The sequence below is a fragment of the Delphinapterus leucas genome, chromosome 14 (assembly GCF_059928025.1).
Source record: "Delphinapterus leucas isolate spDelLeu-1000000601 "Yukka" chromosome 14, BTC_Dleu_Yukka2, whole genome shotgun sequence".
NCBI classification, from domain to species: Eukaryota; Metazoa; Chordata; class Mammalia; order Artiodactyla; family Monodontidae; genus Delphinapterus; species Delphinapterus leucas.
The window spans coordinates 88,729,443-88,744,081 of NC_143142.1; the positions used below are offsets into that span (position 1 = coordinate 88,729,443).

At 47.5% G+C, this 14,639-nt stretch overlaps 1 protein-coding gene across 15 annotated transcripts in view; it reads left to right on the top strand.

Annotated features, from left to right (window-relative positions):
* Positions 1 to 14,639, top strand: part of ATP9B (ATPase phospholipid transporting 9B) — a 218,903-nt gene that overhangs the window by 149,958 nt on the left and 54,306 nt on the right. For all 15 annotated transcript variants that reach the window (XR_016387667.1, XR_002642781.3, XM_089895355.1 and 12 more), the window contains one exon: positions 8,433 to 8,575. Coding sequence is in view for 13 of the 15 variants with exons in the window: in XM_089895355.1 (XP_089751481.1) it covers positions 8,433 to 8,575 (143 nt within the window). In the remaining 2 variants the exon portion in view is untranslated. The remainder of the gene's footprint in view (positions 1 to 8,432; positions 8,576 to 14,639) is intronic.

The window sequence follows — 14,639 nt, forward strand, 5'->3', positions numbered from 1 at the left end:
CTGCTGTCTGGGTGTGGCTGGAACAGGGAGCCCGGCATGCCCTCGGGCTCTTGCCGCGCCTGTGGACTCTGCTTCCCTCTGGCCAGCGCCCTCCTCACCTGGCTACACATATGGCGTTGGAGGCCTCGGGCTCACGCTCTGCTTGCTTAATTACACTCGTGAAAAGCGAGTACTTCTCTCCAACCTGTTGAGGAAAACTCCCGAGAGGGGCACCAGCCTCCCGGTGCCACTGCTTGCCTGCATGCAGTGTGGACTGTCCAGGCCCAGCACGGGGGTGGCCGTACCCACTGGCCGTGCAGGGCAGGCTCTGAGAGCCCGGGGCCGCCTCCTGCCAGCCCTGGGGCCCCGCTGCGTGGGTTCGCCGTGGGCAGTGTTCCCTTCGGGACGAGAGCCGAGCTGAGCTGAGCTTCTGCAGCCGGGGAGGCTCCTGACTTTCTGCCCCCGCCTTTCCCTCCATCAACTTCGTTATTAAGATTCTGCTGGATCTGGCATGTTTGCCCTGTTTCCTTTTGCTACTCCTTCATCCTTTGACTTTTGGAGACATTTTAAGGTGTATCTGTTAAATTGCTTGTAATTAGTATATTGATTTATTTGTTTAGAAACTGAGAGACGTGCTATTTTTAATAGGAATATTTACCCTTTCACATAATTGACACAGACTATTTGGCCTCATTTCTGCTGTGGGTATTTGTACTGTTGCTACACAGATGTTTTACATGCACGCGTGCGCATACAGCCCTGCAAGCCCCCCCTCCCCCCCAAATGCGGCCTGAAACCACTGTGAATGCTGGGAGAATCCTGAATTCCTCTGTCTCCATTCACCCCAAGATTTGACCCTCTGATCAGTATTTGGTTGTTGTGGGACCTGAGAAGATGGACTGATTCTCCCTGAAGAACCTTCTGGGTTTGTGCCCGTCCTCCTGACGTGGGAGACGCGCTCTCAGAACTGCAGGACCCGTGCTTACCAAGCCCACGGCCTGTGCCACCTCCAGGCTTTCTTTGGTTCCATCCACCTTGAACACTGAGGCTCAATTTATTTTTTGAAACACTACTTTATTTTGAATCCCCAGTCCACCCACGCCCACTCCAAAACTTGATAATGTGGTTTAGAATTTTGCTTCTACCAATTTCAACTACCTTCCATACTTAACTAGATTTTCTGTTCCTTGGGACCCAAGACTACATTTTGTTTATCCTCTTGTGTGTTGCAGTGGATACAAATCACAGGGGCAGTTAGCCTGTTGGGGGGAATATCCGATCCGCCAGTGGCGGAACGTCCATGTCTTCTGAGCCCCAGAGCCTGGCTGACCCCCTGCCTTCCTAGGTGGCACCCACGTGCTGCCCGCCCCCATGCTTTCCATTTCAGCTCTGCCTTTTCTGTGAAACCTTCTCTGGCTGTTCAGGGCCAGTGATCATCCGCTCCACCAGCACGACTCTCAGCCGCCCGCTTTGATGCGCTGTTGCTGACACGTGGCATTTTCCATGTGCTGTCACCAAGGCTGTCATCAGCCCAGATCATGGAACTAGTACATTTGGGAATTAGGAATCCATACAAGTCATATGTAACATCATTCCTGTAAAATTCCATTAACCCATGCTTCCCCCCAGTGCGGCAGCTTCAGGGGAATTTAGGGGGTTGATGTGACAGGAGTGGACTATCTGGAAAAAGGAACCTAGAATCACTTCCAGTTTCTGGCTTGGGTGACGGGTAGATCACATCATTCACTGGTGGGAGAAGCGTCTCCTCCTCCTTGAGCAAGCATAAATTTGCTCTTATTTTGTTTGGCACAGGACGGGGAGGAAGTGGGAAAACTAGCCTCCGTCGTGCATATATTCATTTAAAGGTATTTGTGGTAAATCTGAGGTCAGATACCCTGTAGGCAGTAGAATATGCAGTCTGAAGCCCGGGAGAAAGGGTCAAACCAGTAACAGAATATTACCTTCCCAGTGCGTGGCCGTGGGTGAATTCACCTAGTGAAAACATTTTGGAACCATCCCTTGCCATCGGTGGTGTCATGAAAATTTTAAAGAATCACAGAATGAAAAATTTGGGGGGGAAATTCAGATAAAATAGCATCTGTGCTTTTTCCTTTAAATGACAATTTACAGGAAAAGGTTTTGATTACTTTAGATAAAACTTGTCATTTAAATGACTTTTCTTTTGCTCAGACTAGGATCCAAACATACGTCTCACTTCAGAGGAAAGCGTGCGAATTATTTCAGGTAGATTCACTCCCTGTGGAGCCTGGTGTGAGCTGGGGCTGTTTCACCTGGTTCTGATAAATGCTGCAGGTTTAATTGTAACCAATTAAGTTGAAATGTAGCAGGCCTCATGGGGCGCCAGTGGGGTCACACTGCATGTTTTAGCAAAGTACACCTCACTTACTCAGGGTCCAGGTTACCTCCTCAGACACTTTTGTAGCTGTAAGATGAGACTGTTTGGAAAAGGAAGTGCCACCATTAAGATGATCTTATGTTCTAAAATTAACATTGTGCTTTCTTCCTGTAGTGTAAAGCAGGTTCATACATGTTCCTCTCGGTGACAGCCCTGAACACCCTGGCCCATGAAGATGGTTTATTTCATTTTTCTTATTTTATAACAGTAGAGGTCACAAGTGCCTCTGGTTCAGCTGACCATCTGAACTTGCAATGACTTTTCCACTTATTTGGAGTAGGTCTCTAGATAATTTCACAGTTGCTAAATTAGCAACATAATTTAGCTTAAATATATATATGGTATCTATTACTTTATAATCTGTTACTGTAATACTCAAAATAGTAGGCTTAACATATATTTTTTTGTTCACAAATCATGTAACTATAAAGTACTAGTCGAATAGAGGTCTGGGTTTTTAAATTCCATAAAATTAGAACATTACTAAAAAGTAAGTTAAATATGGTGATGATAATTACTCTGTCAACCTGGTGTTTGAAGTTTGAGCTAGAAATTTTTTGCATTAAAAAGCAAATTATTGTACTAATTTTTTTTTTTTTTGCGGTACGCGGGCCTCTCACTGTTGTGGCCTCTCCCGTTGCGGAGCACAGGCTCCGGACGCGCAGGCTCAGTGGCCATGGCTCACGGGCCCAGCCGCTCTGCGGCATGTGGGATCTTCCCGGACCGGGGCACGAACCCGTGTCCCCTGCATCGGCAGGCGGACTCTCGACCATTGCGCCACCAGGGAAGCCCTGTACTAACATTTGATCAAGATGTACCATGTGAATCAGAGTAAACTTAAGCTCTGCTTCCTACCTGTATGGTATTATTGTCCTAGTTGAAGGTGTTTTTCCTTTTAATAGTTTTTCACTTGTAAACCATGAACTTGCGTTCTGCAGTAGTTCTGCTTTATTTTTCTGAACGTGAAGGTTATCTCCATTCCCTTTTTCACTAGTAATTACTGCTTTATACATTCCTTGAGGGGATTTAGGTTTGTAGTCAACCTAAACTATTCCAGTGGTATTGATTTGTGATGTAGTATTTCATGAAGTATTATATTCTTACAGTTCTGTGTAGCGGTGGTTGTATTAGTAAACCCTCTCTGGCCCGGATCTCAGGAGCACGACCTGGAGGAACCTGAGAGATGCTCCTTTGGTTCCCGCTCAGCCCCGTGCCCAGTGCAGACCGCAGGCTCTTGAGAAAGGCCCGTCCGGCTGCAGATAGGAACCCACTTGCCTTGAGATCCCTGAGGCAGGCTGATGTCTTCAAAAGTAATTCGACCAAAAGCTGCAAGGAGACCACAGCACACAGAGAAGAGCCCTGTCTTCCCGACTCCAAGGAGCCAGCTGGGCCGTCTTTACAGGGGTCACATGCCCCGCCCAGGCCTTGCCCCTGCTCTGTGCCCACCAGGCTCCTGCTCGTTCGTTGGCCATCTGGCCTGCGTGTTACCAAGTGACTCTGACTCTCACTTTATCCCCTGACTCCTGGAGACTCTGTCTTATGACCACACCCAAATCACAGATAAGTCCCTGTAAAATCCTTCTTTTTTTCCTTAAATTTATTTATTTTTATTATTTATTTATTTTTTAAATTTTTGGCTGCATTGGGTCTTCGTTGCTGCACACGGGCTTTCTCTAGTTGTAGTGAGCGGGGGCTACTCTTCTTTGCGGTGCACGGGCTTCTCATTGCCGTGGCTTCTCTTGTTGCAGAGCACAGGCTCTAGGCCTGTGGGCTTCAGTAGTTGTGGCTCATGGGCTCAGTAGTTGTGGCTCGCAGGCTCTAGAGCACAGGCTCAGTAGTTGTGGCACATGGGCTTAGTTGCTCCGCGACACGTGGGATCTTCCCAAACCAGGGTTCGAACTCATGTCCCCTGCATTGGCAGGCGGATTCTTAACCACTGCGCCACCAGAGGAGTCCTGTAAAATCCTTCTTTTTCTTCTTCCAACCTTCCTAGCACCCTGAACTCTTCCTGGGCGGCTGCTACTTAGTGCCTATTGGCAGGACACTCCCCAGTACTTTGCCAGCCTTTCCTCCTGGCTGGCCACCCCTCCGGGCGCCTCCCTACAGCTGATGGGAGACCCCTGGGGCTCACACAAGCCAGGTGCTGTGTGCAGGCGATGGCACGTCCTGGACCAGTGCCCCTGGGGCAGGGGAGGCCCGGGGACTGCGGTGCTCTCCTCGCAGGTCACCTTGCGCAGGCCGTGTCCTCACCCTCCTAGCAGGGTTCGGAAGTGCCGAGAGCTAGTGAGGGGCTGCTTTACAAGGTCTGTGTCGCTGTCAGAGATTTTCTTTCTGACCAGTACAGGTCTTATAATCTGTAAGATGTGAAGGTTATGGACAAATGAATTGTGATTCTTTTATTTGAATTTCTCTGACTCGCCTGCAGGCTTTCTTCGCTGACTGACTCCTGGAGATCGCCTTCCAAGTGTGCGTTTATTAATAGGCAGGTCGCAGGGTTGGACACAAGCAGCTTCACCACATGGAGTTGGTCCGTCCTGTCTGCTGCTTTCCTGGTAGAATTAAGTCAGGTGCAGACTTCCCAGTAGAACTTGAAGCCTATCTGAGTGGTCTTAGGTCTGATTGTTAATGAGGACGAACGAGGCCCGGCTGGTGATGTACAAAGGTATAATTCCTCTGTCCTTGTTCTACCTGGTGATAGTCTGGGCCTGAGTGACTCCTTGCTGACTAAAGGGCTTCACCAGCCTGCCTCGGAGGCGTGCAGAAGGGCTGCCGCTCACCCACCCACGTTTTCGTGTCCTACCTGCCGTAAAAGTAGCCGCCACCCACGCCCAGCGTCCTGCCTTGAGGGACAGTGGCGCCTGCACCCCTGCGCCAGGTGTTTGGTTCCTTTACTGTGATTGGATATTTTCTTTACTGGCTCTCCAAATTCTAGCCTCTTCAAGAAATGAAATTTTCTTACCTCTAAATCTAGGCCCTGTTTTCACCGTTGCTAAGGGGCCTCTCATTTGTTGGTGGTTCTTACTTTTCGCCGAAACCCTGGGATCCCTTCCTGGTTCATGGGCTGCTTCTGTGCTGGCTTCTTCCTGGGGGTATCTCAGCGTTAGCTTGAGCCGTGGCACATTTCCCCGTGCCAGCTCCTGTCGTTTCAGTGCGGTATTGTTCCACGTCCCTGGGTGTCTGCCTGCCTACGTGCACACCCCTGGATGTCTTGGATTTCCTGGTTTTTGTCGCCAGATTTCACTCTTTTTGCCACACTTATGGTTTGCATTTCATGCCTGTGCGTTCTTTTAATCAAATGAAATAAAAATCTTGTGAATAAAAATATTCTGTGTAAAAAAAATTAGACACAGCTGAACATTTTTGACACACCTGGTATATAGAGAGAGCTGCTCTGGGAACAGCTAGCAAGCAGCCCTCCCCGCAGTGGTACGTTCTTAGCGCGTGTCCTTACAGGGGGCTCTTCAGAATTCCAGGCTTGGAAGGTCTCTATTCTAGTCCTGTGCTTTCAGGCAGGATTGCAACAAAACTGTCCAAGGTAGGATGGACCACCATTTGTTTTAAGTTGCAATCTTACTATACAATTGTAACTTATGAAATTTCTAAGGTAAGTAAAAGGTCCAGAGTCTAGTGGCAAATGCCCTTGTGTTTGCCATAGATTTAACATGTTCAGTCTTTGTTCAGATCCTTTTTCTTTTTAAGAAGGTAGATGTCATCAAGTCATGGACCTTCCCTCTCTCTGCTCCTGCCTTCCCCAGAGGTGATTTTTCTCCCGAAATTGGGGTGGGTCCTTTCTGTTCATGTTTTTATGGCCTTGGTGCATATGGTGGGACCCGCGAACATTATAAAGTTTTGTGTATTTTTAAAACATTCATAAATATGGTTGTGTTAAGTGTATTTGTACCTCGGTTTGCTATTGCCCCAATTTTAACTATACTGTTGCTGGGCGGCTTGGATGCTTTCATGATCAGTGCCGCACGGGCGGCATCCTGGTACGTGCTGCTGGGCGCACGTCGGGGCTTCTCCTGTGGGCCGATGGCTGGAAGAGGCGCGGCCGGGAGCACTCTGGCTGGTCTTAATTTCACTGCGTGCCGCCAAGTCCTCTCTAAGTGGCTCCACTGTTACACTTCTCCTTGCAGTTCATTAAAATACTTGTTCCCCACATCCTCACTAATGTTTGCTGTTGTCAAGCTCTTCTGTTTTGTTTCACAGTTCTCTAATATCCTAAATATTCTGAACTCGTGTTTAGAATAACTTTGTGGTTATCCACGAAGATGATGGTGTGTGGTAGAGGCATCAAAGGAAAGAGGGCTTTTATTCAGGCCCTTGCTGGTTGGAAGCAGGAAAGGGATGAGCAGTCTGGAGCCCCACACGGGACCCCGATGGACTGTCCACAGAACAATGTCTTCCCCCCCGTGGGAGATGGTGGTATCACGAGGGTGTCCAGGGAACAGGCTTCAGACGTGGGGAGTTTGTGTATGTGGAATTTGGGTTTTGGAGAAAGAATCACGGGGGAAAGTTGGGTCAGAGAGTAACACGTAGACGTCTAAGGTGACGGGAGTGTGTGGGGAGACGCGAGGGGGACAGGCGTGTGCAGCACGACTCTGGATGCGGGCTGCCGGGGAATGCCGGTCGCGGTCTGGATGGCTCCATGGGCTCCGCAGAAGGCTTGTCCCAGGGGTGCTGAGGCCAGAGGGCAGCGGACCCTGCACAGGGCAGAGCAGTCCCCGGGCGGAGCGCCTCAGCCGGTGTCCTGCAGGCCCTCCTCCTGGACCACCTGCCCGCGTCCTGCACAACGGGGCTGCTTAAAAATGGGTCAACGAGAAAAACGAATTTCGACAAATCATACACATATGTGTTTACATTACGTTTTACATGAATTCATAGAAATGTATGTTCATTCAACAGTCTGTTAATGTAGAGCTCTGGCCCTTTTTTGTATGTTTTGTAAGTATGTTTTGAAAACTTACGTTTTCCTCATACAAAGAGGTATTCGTAGTGCATGGTTTATAATTTCCACTTTGGATTTCCTTACGGCAGAGGGAAAGTGATTTTACAGATCTGTCTGGTGAGAATTTTCCCGAAGATTTAAGTTCCATGTTTTTTGTCTCACCCACACCTTATTAAAAATATTTTTTTAAAACAATTCATCACTATCCAGTCTTTCAAAACCATTCCATTTCACTGAAGTGGAAAAACATCTCTTGATTTCTGTTAATAATCCCATTTCATCAAATTACATAACATCAGTGTGTACACCTGGCACGGGTGGGCCACAGCGGCTCTTGGTCGGTGGAAGGAGACGGTCAGTGTTGTGTCGGAGGGCAGCTTACAGGTACTGGTGCCGTGGACATCCGTCACCCCAGCAGAACGGTGCATGCCGGGCGGGTGCGGGACGGTCCACCGTAGGCGTAATTTGGGCCGTGGCTCAGCCGGCTCGGGGGTCGTGGCTCTGACCCTGAAGTCCAGGCTCCGCGAGGCGGGCTGGCCCCGCCCCCCACTCTCAGCCTTTCTGGTCCTCTGGTCTCAGGGCCTGGCCCAGGGGCTCGCGCGCTCAGAGGGCCTTCTGCCTGCCCGGTCCTCCCCGCGGAGCCTGTTCCTCTCCCGCAGGGCGCTCATCACACTGGGGACGCTTCTTTGCTTTTGTAAAATGACGGGCCAGATATCCAGACCCGTTTCAGATGTTGATTCCCAGGAAGGCCGGCGACTTCCTTCCACATGGCGCTCTCCCCTTTGAGCCTGGATGGGGAGCTGCGCTGCGTCCACCTTTCCCAGGTCCGGCCGCCGTCGCAAACCGGGCTGGAGGGCCGAGTAGGGGCACCTGCTTCACCGGCATCTGCCGACACGCTCTGGGCGTGGGAAAAGACGCCTGTTGACTCAAATGTCAACATGTTCATTTATCTTAAAGTCTGAAATCCAATATGATCTGTTTATTCCATGTTAATTAAAGACAGTGCATTTAAGTAAATAAATTTATATGGAAAACCTGGACGTGAGGTGTTGGATCACACTAATGACTGCGATGGGTTTTCTTTGGCAGTTTGCGTGTGAACCTGGACATGGGCAAAGCCGCCTACGGGTGGATGATTATGAAAGATGAGAATATTCCCGGCACAGTGGTCCGGACCAGCACCATCCCGGAGGAGCTGGGGCGCCTGGTGTACCTGCTGACCGACAAGACAGGTACTGCTGTGCGCGCGTTCACCTCTGGAGGCATCTAGTGGCGGGGGGATCCTGGCGTGTCTGTGCCCACACACGTTTATGGTGTGTGTGTTTGTGTGTGTGTGTGTGTGCGTGCACCTGCACGAGTTTGAGAAGCAGAGTATTGAATTCATGGTTAGAATTCCCCAGACTCGGGACTTCTCTAGTGGCACAGTGGATAGGAATCTGCCTGCCAATGCAAGGCACACGGGTTCGAGCCCTGGTCCGGGAAGATCCCACATGCCGCGGAGCAACTAAGCCCATGCGCCACAATTACTGAGCCTGCACTCTACAGCCTGCGAGCCACAACTACTGAGCCCGCGTGCCACAACTACTGAAGTCCGCGGGCCTAGAGCCCACGAGCCACAACTACTGAGCCTGCGTGCCACAACTGCTGAAGCTTGCACACCTAGAGCCCGTGCTCTGCAACAAGAGAAGCCACCGCAATGAGAAGCCCTCACACCACAACGAAGAGTAGCCCCTGCCTGCCGCAACTAGAGAAAGCCTGTGCGCAGCAACGAAGACCCAAAAATAAATTAATTAAATTAAATAAAAGAAACTCCCCAGACTCAGCCTTTGAAACTGGCCTCCAGCTAATCTTCATCTTCTAACGTAAGAGCATCATCAGAATTAGCAAAATGTGACATTCTTACAGATTTAAAAGACGTATTTCTGTATTTTGAACTTTCTACAGCCTTACAGTTGTGTTTTTGTTTTAAGTACCTGTATTAACACCTCTCTATTGGCTTCTTAAGAGCAAAAAGGGCTTGTTTATTATAGAATGATAATTATGAGCTATTAGAAGAAAATAACAATAAGATATGTGAATTTGGTATTTTAACAGTGACATTCTCCTAAAGAGCTGCACCACAAATGAGTTATCCCACCCTAAGTTTGCATGCTCCAAATTCTCTTTGTCCTTATTTCATTTTTTTCTTTCTTTCATCAGAGAATTCTTGTCAATCCATAACATACTAAGTAAAAGACAAATTGAATCCAGAACTATAACAAGAGCCATATCTAAGGGTTAAAATCCCTTTTTGATTTGTTGATTCATGGTGTAAATTCCTAGTAATTCTTAGTGAACCAGAAGTAAAAGAATATTTATATAAACGGTAAAGAAAATATGTCTTGAATAAAATTAAAAACTTTATTTTTAATAAAATATTAGAAGAGTCCTCACTATAGTCAGGAAGAAGAAAGACTAATCTGTACCATGCTTTGATTTAACATTTATTACTCCAGCCACTGCTGTGAGACAGGAAATAGAAGGTCCACAACCAAAAGAAGAAACATATTTACAGATATAATGATCAACCAAGGAAATGAACTGCTAAAAATAAGAAATCAGTAAAGTGACAGCTTACAAATTAAAATAACAATAGCAGTAAAAATAGCTCCCTTATGTGTAGAATAGACTGAAGAAGAAAGGTCCCATTCACGATAGCTCAAGTACATGTAAAACATGTGGGCATAAACTTGGGGATGAAGAAAGTGACCAGACCTGACCGAGAAACGTAAAAGACTGGCATTAGTGGAGAGGTGTACCGTGTCCCGAATGTGAAAATTCAGTATTCTATAGCAGCCAGCCTTCATAAGGAATTTGTAAGTTTACTGCAGTTCAGTCAAAATCCAGTTGTTGGATCGTATTTGGTTTTCATTAGGACTTGTCTTGGTGGGACATTGAGGAATTGACCCGTAAGGTAATGCTCCATAAATCAGAATAACTCAGAAATAACAACTTGAGGGCCTCAGGGTCAAGAAGGTAGACAGAGGGCTTCCCTGGTGGCACAGTGGTTGAGAGTCCGCCTGCCGATGCAGGGGACACGGGTTCGTGCCCCGGTCCGGGAAGATCCCACATGCCGCGGAGCGGCTGGGCCCGTGAGCCATGGCCGCTGGGCCTGCGCGTCCGGAGCCTGTGCTCCACAACGGGAGAGGCCACAACAGTGAGAGGCCCGCATACCGCAAAAAAAAACAACAAAAAAGAAGGTAGACAGAGAAAATGCCTTCCCAACTCACTGCACGAATGGGAGAAACTTTAAAGGATAAATCTTTAACGATACTAGAAATCAAGCAAAAGTGCCATTAGATGATCCAGAAATTGGAATTCGTTTGATGGAGAAGCAGGAACACAGCAAACCCAAACTCAAAATGGCTCATGAAGAGATCCTACAGAAATGTACGAAAATGTCTCCAAAACAGAGTCCTGGGGAGATACTAAATTCATAGCCAACTTGGATCTGCAGCGAGATACAGGGAGTCATGAGGCTGCCCATCATCAAGAGAGGACCGCCCTGAGCCCCTGGCTACAGCACCAGGCAGCCTGGCCTCTATTGATACATACAATCAGAAACCAGGAGCCACCAAGATGAGATCAAAGTCCAATTCAACCAGGCGAACTGTTCCCAAAGAAAACAAATTCAATGGTTTTTTTACACAGACACCAAGAAGAACCATCAGGAAAATGTCTAGAATTGTAAGAGTTCAATTACATACATCAACTCAGTATTCAAAGTTAAACTGCATTTCTCTGTACCAGCAAAAATTGGGACACTTAATTCTAGAAATGCCAATTAGAATAGCAACAAAAAAGTATAAAGTAATTAGAAATAAATTTTAACAAGAAATGGGTAAGAACCATGCGGATGTATGTTTTTAAATTTTAAAAGACCTTTTACAGAGACCTAATTCAATGGGTGGACACCCTGTTCTCGTGAGTAGGACACCTTAATGCAATGAACGTGTCATTCCTCCTGCATTAAAAATCTGACGTGTCTGCAAGTACAGGACGAATGGGGAAGTCCTACTCACTGTTGGTGGGAGCGGCACGTGGCACCCTGCCTTGTAAAGCGGGTCTTGCGCATTTCAGCCCAGCGTCTGTTCCTTAAAGAAGCATCTGCACCAGGAGATGTACCAGGATGTTCACAGCGATGTTCTGGCCACAAGAACAAACGGTCCGGATGTGACACAGAGAAAGTCACCACCAGGACAACGGCACACTGTGGCATGTCCTTACAAGAACACACAGCAGTGACACGGAGTGCAGGCGTTTACCTCCGCATGGACGGGCGCCGCGGGGAAACACTGAGCAGGGAAAGGGTTGGGGGCAGGGATGCCAGATGCAGCCCTGGGCTCATCCTCGGGCCTGGCCCCCACCAGCTGCCTTTCCTGCCACCTTCCAGAGGCCTTCTGCGGGCACCTCCTGCACCATTCCTGAGCTTGTGGTCGTGCTTATCCGGGGGAAGCAGGTCTGGTCTGGACCAGAAGTCCTCTTGTGGACATTTTAAATCTGCCTGTAATGGTCCTAGAGTGATATTGACCTATTATTTCATCTTAATTTACAAACAGAAAGCACACGCCTGAGAACACACAGTAAACTCAAGGCTCTGTGTCTCTGGCTGTTTGATATCAGTAAGTAAAGGTTTTGTGACATTATTTGTCCTTAAAAGGCTAGCTTTTATTTTGCATTTTAAACAATAATGGGTTTATTGTTCTGTAGCTCCTCCATTTTTCTTTGTTGAATTGGAGTTACTTTCAGGGTAAGGATAAGTGGTTTTTGCCCAGAGTCATAAAGACAAAGTCTCATTTTTCCCACATTTCACTCTGCTGCTTTTAAAAGGCAAGAACATCGCTTCTTAAGGTTTTAGCTTAATAAATAATCTTGGTTCCTGAGATTTTTTTTTTAAATCACAGAAAAGTTATATAAAATTTATTAGAGAAAATATTTTGCATTTCATTTTCTAAAAGGCCTTTTTATGCTAGAAGTCATGTTCTGATGTTGAAGCCGTGCAGAGGTTTTTTTGAATTTTTTGGTCTAGAATTTTTTTCAGGCCCTTTTCAGTAATCCCAAGGTGAACGCCATCTGTGGAGCACCTCCTGTCGGTGTCAGAGGCAGGGGAGGAAGGCAGTCTGCAGACATCTCAGTGGCCCAAGCGTCAGCTGAGAAGGTTAGGAATGAGCTGTTGGCAGGAGCCTTCCGTGGCTCCCGAAACTGTGAGGTGGTCCTTCGTGTGGCTGTAAATTGGGTTTGTGCTTCATCGATAAGCTTTCTGACGAGAAGCGTCCATCACAGTGTCTCTTATTTGCCACAGCAGAATAGAAAATGAAGTATCCCAGTAATTGCATTCTAGTTTCCTTCTCGTGGACAAGAAAGCGATGTGCTATAATTAGATTTGATTGGAGTGCACGTTTCCGGTAAGATCTGAAATTAATGATGTTGCTATAGTGACACATCTGCGGCCACCAGTGCGTGAAACATAAAGTAATTCATTCGACAGGAGTAGACATCTGTTAACTGCCAGGATGCAGAGCGTATTGACACTGACCAGAAATACTAGGCGTTATGTGCTCAATGCGCAAACGATGCTGAACCCGGAGGACAGATCGTTTGCGCTGAACCTGCTGGGAGGACCTCCACCTCCTCCCTGGCTACCCCGACAATGCCATTGTTTGAGAACAATGCTGCCGAGGATTCATAAAGTTTAAAACTTGACTCAGGTGCAGCCTATTAAAGCAATACATTAATTCCTTTGTTAGTTTTTATCTTCGTGTAGAACAAAGCCCTTCCTGAAACACCCACTGAAACAACAGGTTTTCGGACGCATTTTAATTATAGCATCCATTACCCAACACACCACGTTGTTTAGACTGGAATCACGTGTGAGTTTCATAGGACGGCATCATCGTGTTGGGGAAGCGCTGTTTCCATGGTTTCCAAGGGCACCAGAGCACGTGTGTGCCAATCAGTGCACACACACGCAGTGGAGTGTGTGCTGAGGTCCTTCGACCGGAGGACCACTGCGGCCTCTCCTGCCTGGTGGCCACGACTGGGGCCTCACGTACGACGGGCGCGCGGTCTCACTGATGCAGCTGTTTGCTGATGCAGGTGCCGGGGTGGGAGGGAGTCTGACGTTTGGGGTGTTGGGCCAGTCGAGGTAGCACACACATACAGATGCCAGCCGTGCAGGGCTCGTGGTCTTTTGAGAAAGCCTCACATACAGCAAATAGAATATGTGACTCCGCATCAAAGAATGTCGAATAATTTTTAAACGGATGCGCACTCTGCGTCTGGTAGACTAGTCACCACTTTTTAGAACTTTTGTTTCCATTCCCGCACCATAAGGTCTAAGCAACCGTGTTTCAATACAGCCATTGACCGTGTGTGCTTGTCACTTTGCTTGACCAGAATCTTTGCAGAAAGACCTGCCCGGTGCAGGTGGGCCACTGTCCCGCAGCCGCTCCTCTGTGGCCTGCAGAATATTGGTCTGAGGCCAGATCACAGCCCAGGAAGGTTTGACCAGAAAGCTTTACGTCTGCTTCTCCGACGCCTCCTCTGCATGGCTGTGAGTCACATCTGTCGCCACCCGGAGAATGGTGCCCGCGGGACTTTTTCTTTGGAAACTAATTTTCTTTTTGCCTGCTTAGCTCATTGTAGTCCAAAAAACTGCTTTGTTAAAGAGCTACAGCTTTTTTTTTTTTCCCCAGGATTCACAAACAAACCTTTTGTCACATTTTCTGTCCACAGAGCTGCTACGATGATCAGGTCACTGTGAGGCCGCTGCCCACCTCGCTCAGTCCCCGCCCTCTTCCACGTTTCAGATTTGGGACATCTTAACTTTTGTTGTATTAAGATGACAAAAGTTGTAGAAACTATCAACTGGCTGGAATCATGAAAATATTTAAGATAAGACTTGAAAAATCATTCTGCATTGCTGACTCTTTAGTAACCAGTAGAATCTTGTACTTACCTGCTGTCAGGAGGGCACAGAAAGCCCAAGACTAGCACTGACCTTCCCGCTCAGCACTTTGCAGAGCCAGCTGCAGAGTAAAAACACCACTGAAATTTTAAAAATATTTTAATGATTCATCTTAATATGTTAAGTAATTACATGTGTCACATGAAGGACTGTCTGCATAAATATTACAGTTTCTTCAACCCAACAGGATGTGAGTACATTTACTCAAGTGGCAAAATAACTAATATTTTATTATTTATTTGATGAGGAGTGCTAGTCATTTGTTCAAATGTATCAGTTCTGAGTCATTG